This window comes from Cetorhinus maximus, unplaced genomic scaffold (assembly GCF_964194155.1).
Source record: "Cetorhinus maximus unplaced genomic scaffold, sCetMax3.hap1.1 HAP1_SCAFFOLD_620, whole genome shotgun sequence".
In the NCBI taxonomy this organism is placed as follows: Eukaryota; Metazoa; Chordata; class Chondrichthyes; order Lamniformes; family Cetorhinidae; genus Cetorhinus; species Cetorhinus maximus.
Window position 1 is genome coordinate 199241 of NW_027596562.1, and position 24284 is coordinate 223524.

At 43.7% G+C, this 24284-nt stretch overlaps 1 gene segment (V, D, J or C); it reads left to right on the forward strand.

Annotated features, from left to right (window-relative positions):
* Positions 1–9551, forward strand: part of LOC144674295 (Ig heavy chain C region, membrane-bound form-like) — an 88004-nt gene extending 78453 nt beyond the window's left edge. Inside the window, 4 exon segments of the C gene segment in view lie at positions 2475–2780; positions 3280–3609; positions 9173–9300; positions 9441–9551. Coding sequence covers positions 2475–2780; positions 3280–3609; positions 9173–9300; positions 9441–9449 — 773 coding nt within the window.
* Positions 9552–24284: the final 14733 nt, after the last annotated feature.

Here is a 24284-nt window from a genome sequence, read left to right on the forward strand (position 1 = left end):
CTCTGGAGAATTTCCTACAGCTGTGTGTGTCCAGTGCAAGAAGAAAGGAGGCACTGCCTGACATCGTTCTTGGGATTGAGGTGGGCCAAGTAAATAAATTGACAGGAGGGGAGCATTTAGGGGACAGTGATCATTGTATCATAAGGTTAAGGATGACGGTGGAAAATCACATTGATCAATCCAGGGTAAGAATAGTCAACTTGCAGAGAGCGGACTTCAATGGGGCAAGAATGGGGCTGGGCCTGATAGACTGGAACCAAAGGTTGGTGGGAAAAACAGTAGCTGAACAATCGGCAAACTTCAAAGGTGAGATGGTTTCGGCACAGTCAAAGTATGTTCCCTCAAAGGGGAAGGGCAGGAGAAGCCAATCCAGAGCTCACTGGATGGCAATGGGGATAGAAATTAAGTTAAGGAAGAAAAAATGTGCTTACAGCAGATGCCGGGTAGCAAATACATTTGAGAACCAAGCTGAATGCAGAAGGTTCAGAAGGGATGTGTAAAAGAAAATACGAGAAGCAAAGAGGGATAATGAAAAAAGACTGACAGCTAACATAAAAGGAAATCCCAAAGTATTCCATAAGCATATGAATGGTAAAAGGGTTGTAAGAGGAGGAATAGGCCGATTAGGGATCAAAAAGGAGATTTACACATAGAGGCAAGAGGCATGGCTGAGGTGTTAAATGAATACTTTGCAGCTGTCTTTACCTACGAGGTAGATGTTGCCCAGGCCATGGTGACAGAGGAGGAAACTCAGTCACTAGAAGGGTTTAAAATTGATAAGGAGGAGGTATTGCATCAGCTGTTGGCACTTAAAGTTGATAAGGCACCGGGACCGGGTGAGATGCGTCCAATAGTACTGAAGGAAGTGAGAGTGGAAATTGCAGAGACACTGACAATAATTTTTCAGCGTTCCCTGCATTTGGGGGAGGTTCTGGAGGACTGGAGAATTGCAAATATTACGCTCTTGTTCAACAAAGTTTATAAAAGTCTGTCCTGCAATTACAGACGAGTCAGTTTAACTTCGGTGGTGGGGAAACTTCTGGAAATAATTATTCCGGATGGAATTAATATCATATGGGATAATGTAGATTGATTAGGAAGAGTCATCATGGATTTATTAAAGGAAAATCCTGTATAACTAACTTTCTGGAGTTTTTTCAAGAGTTAACAGAGATGGTTAATGAGGGCAAGGCCGTTGATGTGGTCTATATGGACTTCCAAAAGGCTTTCGATACAACACACAACAGACCTGTGAGGAAAGTTATAGATCATGGAATTAAAGGGACAATAGCTAAGTGGGTAAATATTTATATATATAAATGATCTAGATCTTGGTTTACAGGGGACAGTTTAAATGTTTGTGGACGACGCAAAACTTGGGAGAATTTGGGGAAATGTGATGTCACACTGACAAAGCAGGCAGTCCCGGGCCCTAACAGTTGATGTTGAAGTCGGTACCTCTCACAATACAGTACTCGATCAGTACTACATTTCTGGTATCAGCTACACTTGTGTTCAAACATCTGGAGTGGGGATTGAACCCATGTTCTTTCTGAATCAGAATCCCCCGATGATCAGGATTCCATCAACTCACAAAACACGGTGACATTTTGTTCAAAAGTTGGACAGTGAGTGAGGAGTCATTGGTTTTAATTTTATCCGAAATTGATTGATCACATTGTGAGTAGGATCGATGTCTGCAGGCCTTTACTGGTAATTGCCCACGACTTCAATTCCGACAAAGATGTGCACTTTATTTCTGCTGCTGTTTTCAGATTGAGCAGCGCTGATAGCAGTTTTCATCGTCTCGGCTGCAATCCTTTGAGTACAAAAGTCTAATGAGTGATCGAATTGCGGTGTTTCGGTTAATTAATGAAATTGGAAAAGGGGAGAAATGTTTAGTCCTCCAAATTAGGGATAGGAAAATCCTGAGGAAGGCGATTTTGACAACATTTTCCTCACACTGTGAAATATTATCACTTTCCTTTTCCCCAAGATTTTCTGAGGCTGGGAATCAATTGACATTTCAAAAAAAGAGATTAACATTGTTTTTTTGAAAATGTTATCGCACGTGACAGAACGGGGAGGATAAATGGGTTAAGGCGCACATTATTCTTACAGAGAGACATAGAGAGCTGAATGGTCTCCTCCTGTGCTGTGAGCATTCTATCATTCTCTGATTCCTTGATTTCGGGACGAGTGATAATCTGTCTATAAAACAATTGTACCTGAATTTATTCACATTGTTGCACCGGCATTTGGTTTATCCAGTCCCAGTGGTTCTGGCTGGAAATACACATGGAATGTTATGGAGTCTCCCGGAATTATTGCAAGTCACTGACCTTCAAATAATGATGGCCTTTACATGGCAGGGAGAGGTCAAATAAATATTCCCGTCGTGAGAGTGAAAGCTGAATACTGGGTTTCTGATTCTGAAGATGATGTTTTGGTTGACATTCATTTCTGCTTCACAGTTTCCGACTGCACCGATCCCGTAATTACTCTACAGCCGCCGCCAATAGAACAGGTCTTACTGGAGGCGACAGTGACCTTAACCTGCATCGTGAGTAACGCCCCTTATGGAGTCCTCGTGTCCTGGACACAAGAGCAGAAGCCTTTGAAATCAGAGATTGCTGTCCAGCCGGGAAAGGATCCTAACAGCGTGGTCAGCAACCTGAACATCTCAACACAAGCCTGGCTGAGTGGGGCTGAGTTCTACTGCGTGGTGAGCCATCAGGATCTGCCGACTCCTTTAAGAAATTCCATCCACAAGGAAGAACGTAAGTGGTGAGAATGAATCAATAAGTGAGCCAGTGTGCAAATTCCCAGTGTAAGTTTAAGAACCAATAATTAGTGTACAGTGCATTAATGAGCTTGTCTGATTGGTAATTCCACTAACTAAAACCACTAGGCCCGTATATGAAGCATTTAAGCAGTAAATTCATAAGTAGGTGAATGAACAAGAAACTGTACTGCAGGGTTTGATGATATAAGGTGGGAGGAGCTTGGTGTGCAGTTTAGACACCAGCACAGAACTGTTCGGTTGAATGGCCTGTAACTGTTACTGATGAAACTTTACAGTCCAATCCCGCATATTCTCAGAGTAAATGATTGCATCCACTTCTGCTCCGAGCTAGAAAGCCGGTCAGACCCCAAAGTGGAAAATGGAGATCTTGAAATGCCAAAGCAAAACACATTTCTCTCACATCTAACCACCGGCATCATTGTCCCTGAATTTCTCCAGTATTTTTTGTGACATTTATTGTAAATTCTTTGCAGCTAAATATCCGCGGGAACCGTCCGTCTCTGTCCTCCTGCCCCCGGCTGAAGATGTCTCCGCTCAGAGATTCATCTCCCTCAGCTGCTTAGTGAGAGGTTTCTCCCCCCGAGAGATCTTCGTCAAGTGGACCGTCAATGACAAGCCGGTGAAACCGGGGAACTACAAGAACACCGAGGTGATGGCGGAGAACGGCAATAACTCCTTCTTCATGTACAGCCTGTTATCAATTGCAGCGGAGGAGTGGGCCAGCGGCGCTTCCTACTCCTGTGTGGTGGGACATGAAGCGATTCCCTTGAAGATCATCAACAGAACGGTTGATAAATCCAGCGGTAAACCGAGTTTTGTGAACATTTCCCTTGCACTGATGGACACCGTTAATTCATGTCAATGAGAATCTATCGCTTAGATTTCTTACGCTAGTAGAAATAATAAAGTATTTTCCTCCAATTATGAATTAAATACACAGCCACTTAATTAATTGTGTTTTCCAGTTTTGCTAATGTTAGGCCTGTTTAGTTGATGTCGGGAATTTACAGATCTCAGACCCGAGTCTTGTACAATCAGTGCCCCCAGCTCACGTACACCCTGGGTTAGAGACAGAATAATTCTCATTCATTACAGAATTCTGCAAACTTACTTCACCAACTTGCCCCTCGCTGAGGTGAATTCTGACAATGTCCCATTTCCCACAAGCACACACAGCAGCAGCATTTAGATCCCGTTGTTCCTGCTTCACTTTTCGTCCATCGATTCAAACTTCTACCAGCTGGAAGTTGCCGCATCGCACCCACTGGGAACTGAAGTGAGGGTCACACGGGAACGCTAAATGTTACTCCACTTAGCCAACATAGAAAGGGGGGAGGGCATTAGTTAACGCAATGTACCTGCACCTCCCCAACAGAGACAACCGGAGAGGAAATTGTTTAGCCAACGAGAGGGAGTGGAGAGGGGAACATTAACTCACTAACCTCCTCGTCCCAGAGCAGAGGGTTTAGAATTGAACAGCTGTCTATGATATGGGTTCAGATACAAGGCGGCTTCTAGCTTCCTGCGCTCAGATTGCAATCTTCAATCATGGCAAACATAGTGCAACATGATGTTTTGAAATGATTTTCAATCTATTGTTCTTGTAAATCACAAGTTGCCGGTGATTTTTCATAATCCAAATCAGAACTGCTGATTCCATCCTTCCTGTGTTCCTGGTTCTGTTTCTAATGTGTCTGGGGTCCTTCTGTTTAATTGTTGCATTCTATCGCTTGATGTCACATTGAATCCCACAGAAAATACAGTCATACACAGAATGGCGAATAGTTTTCTCAATCGATCAGACCTTCACGGTCAGGCCACGTTATTGATGCTCAGCGATGTGTGGAACAATAATAATAAAAACACATACAACACACTGACACAAGTTCATAAACACATACACACACAAACACACACGCACAGGAAAAGACACACTCATACATGCCCTGGCACGAGATCACACACACACACACAAACTCACACGCACATACAGAAACACACACAAACACACACACATACTCACACACACACACTGACAGAAACAGTGCAAACACAGTAGTAGATAACAAAGCACACACAAACACATACACACACACACACACACACAGAGTCTCACACACACACAAATGCACACACACACATTTACACACACGCAAACATACATAAACAAGCACACACCTCCACACACAAACACACACAGATAAAGACAGACACACACACACACACCTTGGCACAAGATCACACACACACAGAGACTCTCTCTCTCACACACACACACACACATATACACATACAGACAAAGACAGGCTCACACAAACCCTGGCACAAGATCACACACACACACACACATACACAACAAAGGCACACACGCAATCTGACACAAGATCTCTCTCTCTCTCTCACAGAAAAACACACAAAGCAACACAGAGACAGAAACACACGCACACACAAGCAGTGACAGGAAAATGTACACTCACTAGTACGTAAAATACACACACACACACACACACACAAACACACACACTTACATACACACACATACACACGCACACACACTGACAAAGACAGACTCACACACACCCTGGCAAAATATCACACACAGACTCACACACACACAACAAAGACACACACCCAATCTGACACCAGATCTCTCTCACCCTCTCTCACAGACAAACACACAGAGACACACACATGCACTGAAACCAAATTGCATACACACACATTGACAAAGGCAGGCACACACACACACACACAAACATGCACACACACATACACAAACACACACACACACACACACACACTGGATCATGCTCACATGCCCGAACAAATCAACACAAACAGACATACACACATGCAGACAAAAACATGCAGATAGACACAAACACAATCACACACACACACACACACACATACATAAACAAGCACGCACATCCGTGCACACACACACACACACACACACACAAACCCCACTGGGTCATGCACACAAACCCGAACACATAAACACGGGCTGACATACACACAGTGAGGTAAAAACACTCAGACAGGCACAGATGCACACACACACACATACGTAAACAAGCACATGCACACACACACACACACACACAAACACACACACAGGCATTGGCACAGACATGCACACACACACACGCACTTACAGACACACAAACACATGCATATACGAGCACACATACAGTTATACACAGACATACACACATTCGGGCACACATGCAGGCAGACAGACAGACACACACACACACACGCACACGCATCCATTGGATCATACACACATGCCCGGACACGTAAATACAGACTGACATTGACACAGACAGACAAACGTAAACAGACAGACACAGAGTCACACATGCATGCATACATACACACACACATGCACACACACACACACAGACACACACGCACACACACAAACATACATAAGCAAGCAAACACATCGACACACACACACACATTCACACACACACACACACACTCGGATAGACACACACACACAGGCATTGACACAGACATGCGCACACACACACACTCACAGACACAAACACATGATTAACGAGCACACATACAGGCATACACAGACATACATGCATTCGTGCACACAGGCAGGCAGACAGACACACACGCATAAACCCACCAACTGGATCATGCACACTTGCCCGAACACATACACACAGACTGACATTGACACAAACAGACGAAAGCACAAAGCCAGACACAATGGCATCACACACACACACACACACACACAACCACACACACCCCACTGGATCATGCACGCATATCCGAGCACATAAACACAGACTGACATACACACAGACACACAAAAGCACAGAAACAGACACAGAGGCACACACACACATGCACAAGCATACGTAAAAAAGCACACAAATCGACATACACACACACACACATTCACACACACACACACACACATTCGGATAGACACAAGCACACAGACATTGACGCAGACATGTGCACACACATGCAATTACAGACACATACACACGCACACATGCATAAACGAGCTCACATACAGGCAAAACAGAGGTACACTTATTTGGGAACACACGCAGGCAGACAGACAGACAAGCACACACACAAGCACACACGCACACATACATACATAAAGAGGAACACACACTCACACACATCCAGACACAAGATCACACAAACACACACACACGCACGCACACACACACACACACACAAACACACACACGCACACACAAGCACACACAATCACACAGGCATATGCACAAACCCGCACGCATGTATACACACAAACACACATACACACAAACACATGGATGCATACACACATATACAAAATGAGTCACACAATCAAAACACACAAAGACACATGTAAACGCACACCTCCACACACATAAATATACACACACAAACACACACACAGGCAGAAGATCACACACACACACAAAAATGCACAGGCACACAGAAACACACACACACACAGGTTCATACATAGGCACGGGGAAAGAGGCACACGTACACAAACATGTGCAAGCATGCATACACTCGTAGACAGACACATGCGCACACACATAAACATACATACACAAGCACAAGCATACATATACACACAAACCATCACACAGACGCATATACACAGAACCACACACACACAAGCACACACAAATGCACATGCAAACACAGACCCTCACAATGATAAACATGCACAGGCATACACACACAAACCAACCCACACACACAAATACACACACACACTCACAAGAGCATACATATACATCGAAAATATGCAGACATGCAAACTCTCAGTAACACACCACACATATGCACAGATGCAAGCTCACACTCAGAAATATACACCCACTCTCGACAAACAAACACACACAGAGAGAGACATGCGCACACACACGCAGGCACCTGAAAATGCAGATACTCTCTCACACACATGCAGTCACAGTCACACACATGCAAACGTGTGTGCGCAAGCACACACAAACACACATGCATAGATACACACAACAGACACAATTACAGATATACACAACCCCATAAGCAGACTCAGACAGGACCTGTAAGCACATACATGAACTTGTTCATTACAATGCTTCAACGAGCACAACAATATAGATTTAACGACACACTATCATACACAATAGTGCACATGCATAGGCATTTCTACAAACACATTAAAATTGACACACGGGCACACAAACAAATAAATGAACAAACAGTAACATTTTGACAAACATAGAACAAGAAACAACTATGAATATATTCACGCACTCACAATAAAACAAACACATATAAACACACGCTTTAGTAAACACAGACACGTAAACATACATTAACACATAGCTAGAAACATCCATGAACACATAAAGGCACGCCTCAACATATTCACACGCTCATGGGGGCACAATCATTAACATATCAAACATAGAACATAAAAAGGCACAATATCAGATATATTAACAGGCATGGTCGTAAACAAACTCTTTATCACAAACATTAATAAGTGAACATAAACAACAACGCATACAAACACATTGATACACACTCATTAACAAATTTACAAACAAACTGATACACACTCATTTACGAAAGAACAAACATACACACAAAGGCGGGCCACACTTAAATAAGAATATCAACGCTCATGCCACAGGAACACAAACATCAACACTCATACAATATGGCACACAAAAACAGTTAAAGGCAGAGCAAGAGATACTCGTGCACATATACGCAAATATTTAAAAAGCACAAAGGCAAATGCCAGGCTACAGACGAAAGTCAATTTGAAATGCACCGTTTTAATGGACACATCTTCCAAAAATTGCTGGGAGCACATAAAGACCCAGGAGACACGCTGAAGCAATGTTCTTAATAATAAACTGATTTAAGTTAATTATGTCCCAAACATCACCACCACAAATAAACAAACAAGATCAAAATTCACAAAAGATATCTAACAGAGTTCAGAGTCTTGGAATTAATACCTATCAGTACCTATCATTAAAATAATTGTTATCAATTGGTAAACCTCCTGAATTTTCCATCATAATATAATCCAGTGATAGGTCGTACAAAATTGATCCAAATGAACTGGTATCGAAGGGAAAAAAAACTCGTTTTCCAATAGAGGCAGGATGAGAAATGTAAAGTGAGAGCAGCTGTTGAGTTAGTAACAGACAGAGATTGTTGAGAGTCAATTATTCATTGATAGATATGCATTGAATATTTAATTACTGAAGCGATCAAAAGCTTCAGGAAGATAAAATAGAATTAATATATTTTAAAAAAAAGTAAGACACCCTCGATTAATAAGAATGTAATTAAAATTTCTCGGTTATATCCCTGTAGATTCCACAGACCGCATCTGGATTGAAGACAATGAGGACGATAACGGGAACATCTGGACAACTGCTTCCACATTCATCGTCCTGTTCTTCCTGAGCATTTTCTACAGTACTGCCGTCACTCTGGTGAAGGTGAGAAGATACAATCCACTAACACTACAATCTGACTGAAGCGGTTTGAAAATTTTCTAAATATTTGAACAATTAAAAACTATAACATAAATGCACCAGATCATAAACATCTGCTTCATTATTTTCTCCCTCTTTTACAGATCAAGTGATCGGTTGAATTTGGACCCCGTAGCCTTTCCTCAGCTGTTCATTAAGATCTCTGTATTCCAATTTAAAATATGTTAACTTAGTGATCCTGAATCTGTAACCGAACCTGTAACAGTATTTCCGTTTACCTGTATGAAATGTGCGAGATGATAATGGTTGTAATGTAATTGAAGCATCTAAGTTCCTTAGAGTTAGGATTTCAATTGTAATTAAGTAACTTTTCTCATTCCTTATTCACTATTTCCCCCTTCCCTTTCCGATAAGCCGCTGTTTTCTCTTTCTGATCTATGTTCCAGTGGTACATACAGTTTACCAACTCAAAGCGCATGTGTTCTATTCCCAACGTGACCCCAGTCATTATATTCATTTCTGTTAACTTTAAAATAAACTTTCCTGTAAAATATTCTCTGAAATTACTAATAAATCTGGAATGAAAAGTGTACTAGCTATGACTTTGCTGAATTCCTTTCTCCAAGACCCATCGACACTGTTCCATTTTCGCTATTACACATTTCTCACAGTTTTACCAGTCCTGTCTGGGATCTGTTTGCACCCAAGGCCCCATTAGGCTACCCATCGTCCCATCCGTGTAAGGAGACCTTTACCTCTGCCTGTTTCTGGCAATTGCCCGAGGCGGAATGATTGAACAGGGAGGGTCACCTCGGTGATTTCACTCTGGGCGGTCACAGTCACATGTCTGGCAATTCCAAACTGTAGGGTTCGGCTTCATCGGAGGCTGATAGACGACAGGAAATTGGAGCGGAAAACTTCCTTTACAATGCCCCATCAAACATTCCCATGCTTGGTGCAGCCGGGGTCAGAAACAGGGTAAAGATTCCTCTGCATTGTCTGATTAAACACTTTGAAGGTGGCGGTGCCACGGGCTAGATATATAACACAGGCAGAATACGGAGCACAAACCAAGGGGCATTTCTAGGGGCTGGAGCGCGTCTGGCACTGATATTTTATTAAGTACAAATCCTGCAAATTATTACAGAGCTTTAGGTCTATTGGACATACCGGGGGGTCAAAACGGCGAAAATACTCAAAGACGGGATTCAACGATATGCAGCAAGTAACCATGAACATGGGGCTTGTTCACAGATCCTGGGGCCGATCGGATACTGAGACACTAGCTTCGCATTTTCTCTTAAATACACAAACAGACATAGCCCGCACCTCGCCCTGCCCCACCCCTTTTCTGTTAAGCATATACACTGTCCTTATTCCGGTAAACACACACTGACTCTCCACTTCCACCTTTTCTGTTAAATCCATTAGCCCTGTCATTCTCCCTTCTGCTTCGATAATGAACTGTCTCCCTGATCAGCTTATTCCCACTGATATCATCTCCCTGAACTAACTGAACATCACCCCAGGGATCCTCTTCCCCTGCTCAATTCCCTCTGATACCATCTCCTTGTTCTCACTGAACATCACCCCAGGGGTAAACACGAAAACGCTGGAAAGCTACTGCGGATGCTGGAAATCTGAAACAAAAACAAAAAATTCTGGAAAAATTCAGCAGGCCTGAGAGCATCTGAGGAGAGAGAAATAGCGTTGAAGTTTCGAGTCCGCCTGTAGAAGGGTCATAACGACTCGAAAAGTCCACTCTGTTTCTGCCTCCACAGATTCTATCAGACCTGCTGAATTTTTCCAGAATTTTTTGTTTTTGTTTCAGATTTTCAGCATCCGCAGTATTTTGCATTTATCACCCCATGGATTTCGTTTTATCTGCTTTATCGTTCCGTAAGAGGATCCTTCAGAGGCTCCCGATCACGGGAATATCAGCAGAAGTTTCTCTTCTTACCCTACTATCTTCCAACAGTTTCCCTCTGAAACTGAGCCGCTTTTCTCTAAAACCCCAGTTTTCAGGTGCGAGGTTCCTTGTTGTTGAATATCGGAAGGGTTAGGCAGAGAAAAGTTACCTACACGTCTTAAAGACTCGGAATGATATTTATGAATGGGTGGAGTTAATGTTTAACCCCTTTCTCTCTCCCAATCTCTCTCCCTCTACCGCATTGCCGTTCAGAACATCTGAATCAACAACAGAAAATGCTGCATTTTAAATGATGCATTCTAAACGCATCTGTGGAGAAAAAGATAGGGTTAACGTTTCGAGCCCGCATGGTTCTACATCGGAGTCTTCTTATCTGAACAAAAGTCATACGGACTCGAAACGTTAATCGTGTCTTTCTCTCCACAGGTGCTGTTGGACCTGCTGAGCTTTTCCAGCATTTTCTGTTTTAGTTTTAGATTTCCAGAAACCGCAATATTTTGCTTTATCCGTTCAGGATTTCCCTCCTCTCGTGGCTGCATTTTTCTTTAATTGCCGCCGTTGCACATGGGATTAGGGGTATTGTATTGAGATGGATAGAAAACTGGTTGGCAGACAGGAAACAAAGAGTAGGAGTAAACTGGTCTTTTTCCGAATGGCAGGCAGTGACGAGTGGGGTACAGCAGGGATCGGTGCTGGGACCCCAGCTATTCACAATACACGTTAATCATTTAGATGCGGAAGCTAAATGTAATATCTCCAAATTTACAGATGGCACAAAGCTGGGTGGGAGGGTGAGTAGTGAGGAGGATGCAGAGATGTTTCAGTGTGATTTCGAGAAGCTGAGTGAGTGGGCAAATGCATGGCAGATGCAGTATAATGTGGATAATGTTGAGGTTATTCATTTTGGTAGCAAAAACAGGAAGGCAGATTATTATCTGAATGGCTATAAATTCAGAGAGGGGAATGTGCAACGAGACCTGGGTGTCCTTGTTATTCCAGCAGAATGGAGTGAGTGAATCACTTGTAGCTCCCGGTGCAGCTGAACAGCCGCTTGCCAGTGGGAACAGACAATTAGAGTTTCGGCGGATCCATTCTTTCTTCTGTTGTTCGTCCAGCGCTGTAAACATCATCCCAGGCATTCTCTGCTATGCCCCCGCCCCCCTCCACACCCCCACAGGGAGATCCTGGTGTATTGGTAATGTCACGATGCGGATAAGCTAAAAACACAGGCTCCCGCTCCAGCACAAATGTTCAAACCTCGTTACGGCAACTGGTCGAATTTCCGTTAAAAAAAATCAGGAATTGAAACCCTTTCAGGAATGGGGATGATTTCGGTTTAAATATGAAATCTCTGGTATTCTCGCGGAATCCCCCACATTCTGGCTGCTCCACGTGATTCCAGACTCACAGCAATGTGGCTGGTCCTCAAATAGTCTGGACACCGTGAGTTATATCAAACCGCTGCAGACAAGCCAAAACAGATGGACCACTTCTCTTCAAGAACGTCGCCAACAACAACTTCTCAAGGGAAATGAGGGATGGCAATAAACACTGGCTTTGTTTGCGATGCCCCTAACACAATAAACAATGCAAAAAAAACCCAAACCTATTGCATCGGAACAGAGGAACAGGGGTATGCCATTCAGCCCATCGAACCTGTCCCACCTTTCAGTGTGATCATGGATGATCATCCACTTCAACATCCTTTTCCCGCAGTCTCCCCATACCTCTTATATCTTTGGTAGTTAGAAATCTACCATTCTCTGCTTTAAACATACTCAATGATTGAACTTCCACAGCTCTCTGGGATGCAGAATTCCAAATATTCGCGAACTTCTGAGTAAAAAAACAATTCTCCTCATGTCAGTCCTAGTGGCTTTCCCCTTAATTTGAAATTGTGTCTCCTCGTCCTAGACTCCCCAACCAGGGGAAACATCTGACCTGCATTTACACTTTCTTCCATTCAGGTGTTTTGTTTGTTTTAATGAGATCTCTTTGCTAATTTTTCGAAACTCTTGAGAATACAGGCCCAGTGTCCCCATTCCTTCTTCACAGGACAGTCTCGCCATCTCGGATGCAAGTCTGGTGAGCCTTCGATTCACTCCCTCAATGACAATTACACCCTTCCGAAGGTAAGAGGGCCAAACATGCATATTGTACCCCATGGGCGGCCTAACCAAGATTATATACAAATGAAACGAGACTTCGCTACTGCTGTATTCAAATCCTCTTGTGATAAAAGCTAACATTCCATTAGCCTTCCTAATTGCTTCATATGTATGTCAGGTTTCAGAGACTTATTGATGAGGGCACCAAGGCCCCCATGTACAGCTACATTTTCTCGGATCTCACGTTTTATGAAATAATCTGCACATCTGTTTATCCTACCAAAGTGGATAACCTGGCATTTTTCCACATTAACTTCTATCTTTCCTGTTCTATCCCCCTCACTAAGTCTGCCCAAATCGCCTTGAAACCGCTTTTCATCTTCCTCACAACAGACGTTCCCACCGAGCTTTGTGTCATCCTCGAACTTGGAAATGTTACATTTGGCGCTCACATCCAAATCATTGATATGTTGTGAACAGCTGGCTCTCATGTATTGATCCGTGCGGTACCCCACTGGCCACATGCTGACAAAGTTTGATATTTCACTCTACACTTTCCCACCACCACCCAGCACAAAAAGCTCCCACTTAGCCCGCCAGCCCCCCTCACCCCACACCTCACACCTTTGAAATGACAAGCTCAGTTACTGCTGCAGCAGGAGGAGGCCTTTGGATCACCTAAGGGTGTCACAACACTGATGGAAGCTCTTAAAGCTTTAGTCTGTTTCTCTCTACACAAAGGCAGCGAGGGCTGCTGATTATTCCCAACGTTTCTGTTTTTTATTTCAGTTCCGAGCACATTGGTCCCCCTCTCTCTCGTCTCCTGAACATCCTGTTTCCGGATGGGTTTAGAGGGACATTTGAATTGACGAATTTCACTGGGACATAATTTGTGCAGTGGAAAGAAACCATTATTTGAAACGAGGAGACTCCCCGCTCGAGGTTCTGGGGCTGTTCAGCTCTAAAAGCAATAAACTCACAGAATGATTTTGAAAAGCTGAAATCACTGACCTTTGAACCGCTGAAAACCTCCCTCCAATCTGCTGGTTAGTCCGAAATGTTTTGAACAAGGTTTCCCTGGGATACTGGAGACACTGCGGCAGTAACCTGCCCGAGTGGCCTTATCCTCCAAGCCTCCTTTGTGTAATGACATGAAACTCGAGGCTGGTGGGTGGGAATTTCACCCACCAGGCCCAAGGCGAACCGGAGAGTTGGAATAACCTGAAAACCAACAGGACCAAACAGGACTGAGGTAAATTACTTCCCAAATGCACCGTTTCTGTTAGTCACTGAATCCTCGCGGTGAAAGATGGAAACCGGCCTCACCCTGTGCTCATCACCGAGGTGAAGAGATTGAGAATAAAACAGGGTCAACTCGTATTGATAATGGAAATTCTTCTCACGGTTTAATAAATTTAACAATTACAGAACAGGGATATTTCACTATATTCTTCAGCTCCTCCCTGAATTTAGTCTGAGTCACTGCATAAATGGCCGTGTTGGTGCAACAACTCAGGAGCTGAAACATAAATCCCAGTTCCTGCACAAAACGAGGTAAATTTACAGGAATAGCATCTAAAAAATAAAGTCTGTTACAAACAGAATAGATCATAAAGATTGCCCACAACAGGATAAAATTCCCCGATATAGCAAAAAGTAAAATGATGGATTTCCTGCGTTTCTCCATCTCTGGGTCACTGGGATTCTCCCCACTGCAGTGAGCCCGGGGTCTCCTGCGGGCTCTGCTCGACACTAAAGTATATCCGACAATTAAAGCATTAAACACCAAAATCAAAACAAATGGTGCAAATGGGGTTAAAATATAATGAAGAAATTCGATTGCTGCCCACATCGATGAAAGTTCAGCATCCGTCACTAATGTGCAAAACCAAGGAGCGTTGGAAATTGCATATTGACCTTCATACGTAAAGTACCAGAAAGTGTTCTTCACACAGAATAGCAGACTCACAGTTCCGAGAACCACAGCCGCCTTACGCTCAGTGCAATGTTTTGTTTTCAACTACTGGAAACAAATAGCCAGAAATCTATCAAAGGTGAAAGGGACTGTGAACCAGACAGAACAATCTGTGGCGGCATAAAGCAGGACTGCATGGATATTACACACTTTAATCGTCCACATGAACTGAAACTGAGCCCAGTAACGAATAGCAATTTATCTGAATATGAGATCAAGTATAACGACCAGTAGATCCGCGGTTGCCATGGACACCAGGTAACGGGAAACACATTTTGAGAGACCGCACCTTCCCTGAGACAGGTCACAATAGTCAGTAAGTTCGCTGTAAGGAAGACAAAGAGAGGAAATTTATTCTTTAACTTAGAGCAACTGTTGCAGACTGATAGAGTGAAATTTGAACAGAGTTATCCAAGGTCAGAATCTAATTACTTTACCAGTGTTTGAACTTTCCGCTGGAGGGATTGCTTCGAGTTAAACATCATCCTGTTGTAGCAGGAAACCAAATCCAGCAGAAGGTCCCAGCGCCATTTCCCGACGTTATTCATGGAGTCCGGAGTGGAAATCACTCACCCCATTACTAGTCCTGCTTAATATCCCATGAACATGCTGCAAACCGCACACATGAACCTTGGAAAATCATATGTAGGATGGGCTGTGATTTGTACTGAATGAAAAGGGATCATTTTTATTTGACAAGACATTTGAGTGGAATATTAAGGTTGTGTAAAGAAGTAAATACAGATTTGAATTCAGAAATTGTCTTTAAAATCAGGATGTCCGAATGTGCCTTCCTGATAATTATTGCCTTCGCCAAAAGTCACAATGAACCCTTAGACTGAATCCCAGTAACAAACAGACTATCGAAAAGAACAAAAGAACAGGGTAGGTAAATAGATCCCTAAACTGAAGAAAATAAGTTAGAGATTGAATCAGAGCTGGATACTGGCCAACAGAAAGGAAAAGCGGAGAGTGACAGCACCCAAATATCAGGCTGGAAAGCAGGAGAGAATTTACCAATGGATCGGATGTGTGTGTTCTGGGCCAGGAACTAAATGGGCCTGTTGTTGAGAATTGAGGTTGTTACATAACAATGCAAGAACTAGGAGCAAGAGAAAGCCATGTGTTCCCTTTGGCCAACTCTAATGTTCACTAAGCCCATGGCCGTTCTTCGACCTCTACTTTCCAACACTATCCCCATGTACCCTGATGGCCTTAGACACCAAAGATCTGTCGACCACTTTCTTGACTCTATTGACACCAACAACCCTCTAGATTTGATAATTCCAAAGATTCTTCACTTTCTGAGTGAAGAGGATTCTCCTCATCTCAATCCTAAATGGCTAGCACCTTATTCTCAGGCTATGGGATCGAGTTCTGGACTCCCCAGCTAAGGGAAACATTCTCTCAGCATTTACCCTATGAGGACACTAAATAATTTTTATGACTCGAAGAGATAATCACCCCTCCTCTAAATTAAAGATGATGCACGTCTAATTTGATTCATTGATTGATTGATTAGATAAGTATATTGTTCCTTAGGCAAGGAGGCCGAAACTGTACACATTAATCCATATGTTTTCTCACCAATCACGTGCATAATTATATCAACAGTTCCTTACTCGAATACAGGGAACGCTGCCATTTATTATCCTTTTCACTTGCTGTATTGCTGTATCCTAACCCCATTACAGCCTTTTCTCAAACATGGACAAAAGAGCTGAACTCCCGAGGGGAGGTGAGAGCGGCTGCCCTGGGCATCAACACAACAATTGGCAGAGTGTGGCATCAAGGGGCCCTAGCAAACCTGGAGTCAATGTGAATCAGGGGGGAAATCTCTGCTGCTTCGAACTATACCTAGCACAAAGGAAGATGGTTGTGGTTGTTGGAGGTCGGTCACCTCAGCTCTAGGACTTCACTGCAGGATTTCTTAAGGGTAGTGCCCTCGGCCCAACGATCTTCAGCTGCTTCGTCAACGACCTTCTTTCCATCATAAGGTCAGAAGTGGGATGTTCGCTGATGATTGCAAAATGTTCAGCACCATTAACTACTCCTCATATACTGAAGCAGCCCATGCCCAAATGCAGCAAGACCTGGACAATACAAAGGCTTGCACTCACAAGTGGCAAGTCACATGCGCGCCGCTCAAGTGTCAGGCAATGACCATCTCCAACAAGGGAAAACCCAATCATCGCCCTTTGTCATTCAATGGCATTACCATCACTGAACCCCCCACTAACAAATCCTGGCGTTTACCATTGAGCAGAAACAGAACTGAACGAGCCATATAAATACTATGGATACAAGAGCAGGTCAGAGATTAGGAATAGTGCGACGCATAATTCACCTCTTGACTCCCCAAAGCCTGTCCACCATCTGAAAGGCACAAGTCAGGAGTGTGGTGGAATGCTCCTCGCTTGCTTGGATGGGTGAAGCTCCCAGAACAATCAAGAAGCTTAACACCATTCAAGGCAATGCACCTCGCTGGAATGGCAGCACATCCAAAAAAATTCACTGCCTCCACCACCATTGCATAGTAGCAGCAGTGTGTACCATCTACAAGATGCACTGCAGGATCTCACCAAGGCTCCTTCGGCTGCACCTTCCAATCCCCGACCACTACCATCTAGAAGGACAAGGACAGCAGACATATGTGAACAGCACCACAAGGAAGTTCCCCTCCAAGTCACTCGCCGTCCTGACTTGGAAATATATCGCCGTTCCATCACTGTCGCTGGGCAAAAATCCTGGAATTACCTTCCGAACAGCACTGTGGGTGTACCTACACCACGTGGACTATAGCAGTTCAAGAAGGCAGCTCAGCACCACCTTCACAAGGGCAACTAGTGATGGGTAATTAATACTGGCCCAGCCAACGAAGCCCATTTCCCATGAATGGATAATAACTAAAACATATTGTATGTTAGCTTTCTCTAGTTTGTGTACCCGAACAGCCAAGTTATGAAAATTTACAATATTTACCAGTTTCTCGCCTGTAGAAACGCTGGATGAGGATAGAATGATAGACGTCTGTGTTAATATCTCAGGGAAACTGAAGATTCTGGTGCAATATTAACACAGGGCAGTGATGTGTGTGTAAATTAATACGTGAGATAATTCATAAAATTAATTGTCCTGGCCTCCCATTTGGTGGTGATACTGGGATGATCAGCGCTGATTTTAAATATAATTAAAGCCCTCTCTTTTTCCACGCTTGCAGCTTGTTTTTCATACCCACGTAGCGGGGTGGGGGAGATGAGGTGGGTATGAGGTGCGTAGATGGCGGGGTGCTTAGTAGTTAGGATGGGGATGGGTGAGTAGTTAATGTGCTTTGCAGTCGGTTCGGGGTTGAATGGACGGGCGAAGGCTAGTGAGAGGTGTGCAAGTGGGTCGAGGGGAAGGCAATCGGGTCAGCTTGCGCATTCTGGGGTCAGTAGTTGGGGATGCTGTGGGTTGTTGTGTGTGGGCTGAATGTGGGAGGTCTGTAGGTGGGGGTTGGACGTGCATGGGCTGCGCTCGACAGTTATTCACTGACACATGCTAGAAATTAACAGCGGGTAAATACTAGGGCAAGCACCTGTCACACAACAGGCACACGAGTCCAAACCTGAAGTCAGTGTCGGAGTCATTGTTAGAGGGGTCCGGGCAGTACAAATCTGCCCATCAGAAGTTTAAAGTTAGTGGGAAATTACCATGCATGCGCCTGGATCAAGATATCTGATGGGTCCTGATGTGCACAGCGGCGGATATTTCAATATTCACCACTGTTGGCATCGGGAGCTCTGGTTAATGATACAGTCTGTATCAAATTCACCGCAACGGACTCCAGACACCAGCTTCAGATAGAGGGAAGTTACACAAGAGGGAAATGGTGATCAGGTCAAGGAAGGCTGGCTTAGGGGGAATAACAAAAAAAAAACACATTTTAAGAAGTATCTTAACGGATGATAAGTTTGTAGCGAGGACAACAGATTTAGGAGGAAATTCAGAACATGAAAGTCTTAATATTTCACAGTGGTCACCCATGCCAAAGGCTGCAGACATGTCGAGAAAAGGAAAGAGAGGCAGCTTGACATTAGCACAGTCACATAAGATATAATTTGTGCCATTGCTAAGGACGGTGTAAGAGTTGTAACAAGGGAGAAAAATGGTGAGAAGGATTTAAGCATGGTGTCCCTAGAAAGTGGGGCAGAGACGTGGGGGCTAGCAGCAGGCACAAGGAATTTGTAGAGGAAAGAGAGGTTAGAGATGGAGTGTTTGCTTACAAGGACTGAGGCATCAGGGGTTGTTTATTTACAAGGGCAGGGGTGATGACTACAGAATGGAGCAGTATAAGAACAGTGGCTAAGCAGATGGAACTATTAACTATATCAGCAACTGAGGAACATGGTGAGGAAGTTCGGTGTTCAGCAGTTTGGTGGGAGTGCGGTGAACCAGTTCCAACAAGCAGGCACCCCCCAGCCCACCCCCCACACCACGCCTTCCACCAAAACAATCAAACGCCTGGAAATCTCAAGCCTGAAATATGATGGAACGCTCACTACTCATCAGTATGATTATCACAGCAACACACAATAAGCAGAATCACCTTCAAAAATGGAATAGATTTTCCATCAGTGACCGTCCATCATTAAACTTGATATTTCTCCGCCTCCACATCCGTGGATGCAGGAAGAATGTCTACAGAATCAACCACAACAAAACACCGGGGCTACTTCGACAGCACGTACCAGCACAGCAAATTGTAGAAGGTGTGCAAAGCCGCGAGATTCACCTTCTCTAACGCAACATCCTGACTTGGAACGGTAACCTCTCCCTTCATCAGAGTTCCTGAATTCCCTAACACCAGGTTGGAGCACCGTCAGCAGAGGGAATACTTCAGCTCAGCAAGAAGACTCAGCACCAGCTTCTCAGCTCACCTCTGGAGGGGTAATAAATGGAACTTTGTCACAAGCATCCATTTCCCAAGAACACATTTTGAAAATAAAAAACTGTGGGAGGAGGATAATGATTTACAGCTCTGAATAAATTAATGCAGAGACAAGGGAAGAAAATTAGGTCTGTGGACAGAAATGGGAACGGAGTCAATTGTTGGTGAGGGGAGCAAGCATTGTTGAACAATTATTACATTTTAAATCCTATCCTAAATATCTAAATTTGGTGACTGTTAGGCAAACCGGGAGATGGTGGAATGTAATTTGCCTGGAGCTGAATCATTATTTGAGATTTTCCATCATTCCTGTCTGCCCTAATTTTCACAGATCAGTGCAAATTACGATCTGCATCACACCGCAAAACCAATACCTGCATAACATATTTCTGCTCAGATATTGGGGTTCAGTTTAAACAACAGACTGCAGCTGTTCAATAGCTATAATTCATCACTAATATTTATTGCGTAAAATATTCAACCAGCCAAATTCTGAAGAAAAAGATCACTTGAAACAAGTCCTGAGATGTACAAACGGTCCATTGAACTGTGATCAGGGAATCAGCAACAGATGAAATGCTACTTGACAGAAGCACAGGGCATTACACATCACAGGACACAAGAATTAAAGAGAATAAAATTAATTAACTCACATTAAGGACAAGGACAACAAACACAGTGAAAGATGTTTTATAAAACAAGTTTCTAAAATAATCACTCACCAGGAATACCAACAGCAGCGAGGAGCGGATAGTAAATCCTTTGTAAATCATAAATCACCCACACAATCCGAAGTTCAGTTGGAATTTCAAACAACATGATGTCATTTGCTGTGAGATCCAATGATCGCTGTTTATACTGGAGACCGCAATCTGTCAAACACTGATATACACATTGAAAGCATTGCCTAGATATAGGTGGAGGAGAGTCTCCGGCGATTCAATTAAACAATACACTGGCTGACATTAATTACAGCCACTTAACAAACAAGATGCCTTAACCCTTTCATCCCATCACTTTGCATGGAAAAAATATAGTAAAAACAACATGGCATTCCTGTCAAGATAATTCATTCGAAGCAAGCACGTGACGTCTGCCACTTTTGTGATAAACAGGTTATGTAATCCTGCAGGCTTGCAGCACAGATAAGAAAAGAAAAACAGACTCAAATCCAGAGCTTTGATTATTCCGGAGATAAAATGCTGCCCAACAATTTCACGGTTTCAATTAATTTCTCAGGGGATGAACATAACACAAGTGCCAGAGGGTGGACAGAAGCAGTAAAAGTCCAAAAGGATGTATGGTTGATTATTGTCTAGTGATCAGCATGGGGAATAGTGGACTGATGATTTGAAACTGCTTGATTTAACAGTAAACATAATACTGATGTTATGGATCAACAATTGCCATGGAAATGATAAGAGAGTTTAACTTTAAAGCTGACCTGGAAAATGATGCCCCGGTGTAACTTAACCCTGTAATTGAAATCCATGGAATATTAGTGTCCATATAAATGACACTAGACAATCTAAAATGACCTTATACCTGACACCACGTATTTACAGTGACCATGCAACTAATACCTGGTCACACAGTGCTCATTTAAATTATACATAGGTCCATCAGTGGGATTCCAACAGACACTGTCGTCAAACGGTGACCATGGGGTTGAAATATGGTATCCTATTCGCCTTGTACCTGAAACTTCGCTCTAACAGCCACCTTGTAACTGATGATCCAGTGTAACAGTGCCATTGTAACTGATATCCTGATCTAACATTGACCATGTACATGACATTCCAGTCCAGCAGTGCCATTCTAACTGATAATTCAGTCTAACAGTGGCTTTGTACCGGATGCCCCAATTTGAACGTGATCATGTACCTGGCGCCCCGGTCGAACTGTGACCTTGGAACTGGTATACCAGGTTAATAGTAAATTTGTACCTGATACTGCGGTGAAAAATTCACCTTCTGTTACGTATGCCTAGTGTCATAGATCAGATGATTTTCAATCCAATTGTTAGTTTTAGGAATGAAGGATTTAACTGTAAGGCAGTGGGGTTATCTGGTGGCAAAAACTGGGAAAAGCAGCCTTAAATTAAATGCAATTTACCCAACCTTGGAGTTTATTATTCTTAAAAGTTTGGAGCATCTTGACTTAAGAGGTTAACAGCTAGAAAGCCAAGATTATGATAATGCGGGCGCTTTGTATAAGCTAAGGACAAGGAGGCAGAACGTTTGAAGTTATTCTACTAAATAAAAAAGCTTTTTACGTGGTTGGCCAGGATTAAGGAAAGTTTTGGAGCTAACAGGTAGTTAAATTGCATTTATACGTGCTAACAGACCTTGTGTATCACGTGAAGATCGGTGGAGCTCAGCTGAGATTTTAGAACAAGGTGGACTGAAGGAAACGTATTTGTCAACAGAATTCGGTTCAAATTCTGGGTGTTTGCTTAAACAATTAAAGCTTTTGTCATCTGTAGGGTTTTCTCAACAGTGAGTAGAATGTCTGGTATGGCCAAGCTAAGGGGGCAGAGAGAGAAAGATTTATAGATACAAGCCTCCATAGTCAGAGAAGAACACAGCGAGGGGAGTCCTAGCCCGAGGCCACTATGTCGCCAGAGACAGCGATGTTGTAAGGTGTGGGGGTCCTCCGCCAGTCCGTGGCCTCTCGATGTTGTTATGGGCTGCCTTCTCTTGAAAGCACAGAGGACCATTCATTAGTCCACACCCAACCTGCAGCGCCATTACACCCTGGCGAAAACCAGCATTGTGGCACCATGCAGGGCACATCCACATCATGGCCCATAAGCCACATGGCACTCAGACAAAGCAGCCAAGGCTCAGCTACTTGGCCAGCGCCGGAGGGATTGACAATTGGGACTCAGGTTCTGACAACCGTGGGAGGGCGGCTAGCTCAAAACTATTCAACACACTGACTCATTCCAACACGGCAATTACCCTTTCTGAGTGCAGCAGGTCACTGAAACGCCTCTGGCAGTGCAATCGGGTGTGCATTATGGCTGTTCACTGAGGCTGCCACTTCCTCCCAAGGCTTCGTTGTGAGGTTTGGAGGCGTCCTCCTCCAATCTCTTCGGATAAGGGAGTCCCTTCCGGCAGCTAAAACAGAGCCAAAAAGAGCCAAATAAAGCACAACAGAGCCAAACAGAGCGAAACAGAGCCAAACAGAGCCACATAGAGCAAAACAGAACCAAACAGAACAAAACAGAACCAAACAGAAAAAAGCAGAGCCAAACAGAGCCAAACAGAGCCAAACAGAGCATAACAGAGCCAAACAGTGCCAAACAGAGCCAAACAGAGCCATACAGAGTAAAAGAGAGCCAAACAGAGCCAGACAGAACCAAACAGCGCCAAACAGAGCCAAAAAGAGCACAACACAGTCAGACAGAGATAAACAGAGCTCAACAGAGCCAAACAGAGCCAAACTGAGCAAAACAGATCCAAACAGAGCCAAACAGAGCACAACAGAGCCAAACAGAGCTAAACAGAGCTAAACAGAGCAAAACAGAGCCAAACAGAGCCAAACACAGCCAAACAGAGCAAAATAGAGCGAAACATAGCCAAACAGAGCCAAACAGAGCCAAACAGAGCACAACAGAGCCAAACATAGCCAAACAGAGCCAAACAGAGCACAACAGAGCCAAACAGAGCCAAACAGAGATAAACAGAGCCAGACAGAGCCAAACAGAGCCAAACAGAGCAAAACAGATCCAAACAAAGCCAAACAGAGCACAACAGAGCCAAACAGAGCTAAACAGGGCAAAACTGAGCCAAACAGAGCAAAAGAGAGCCAAACAGAGCCAAACAGAGCAAAATAGAGTGAAACAGAGCCAAACAGAGCCAAACAGAATCACACAGAGCCAAACAGAGCACAACAGAGCCAAACATAGCCAAGCAGGCCCAATCAGAGCCAAACAGAGCACAAAAGAGCCAAACAGAGCCAAACAGAGACAAACAGAGCCAGACAGAGCCAAACAGAGCCAAATAGAGTCAAACAGAGCCAGACAGATCCAAACAGAGC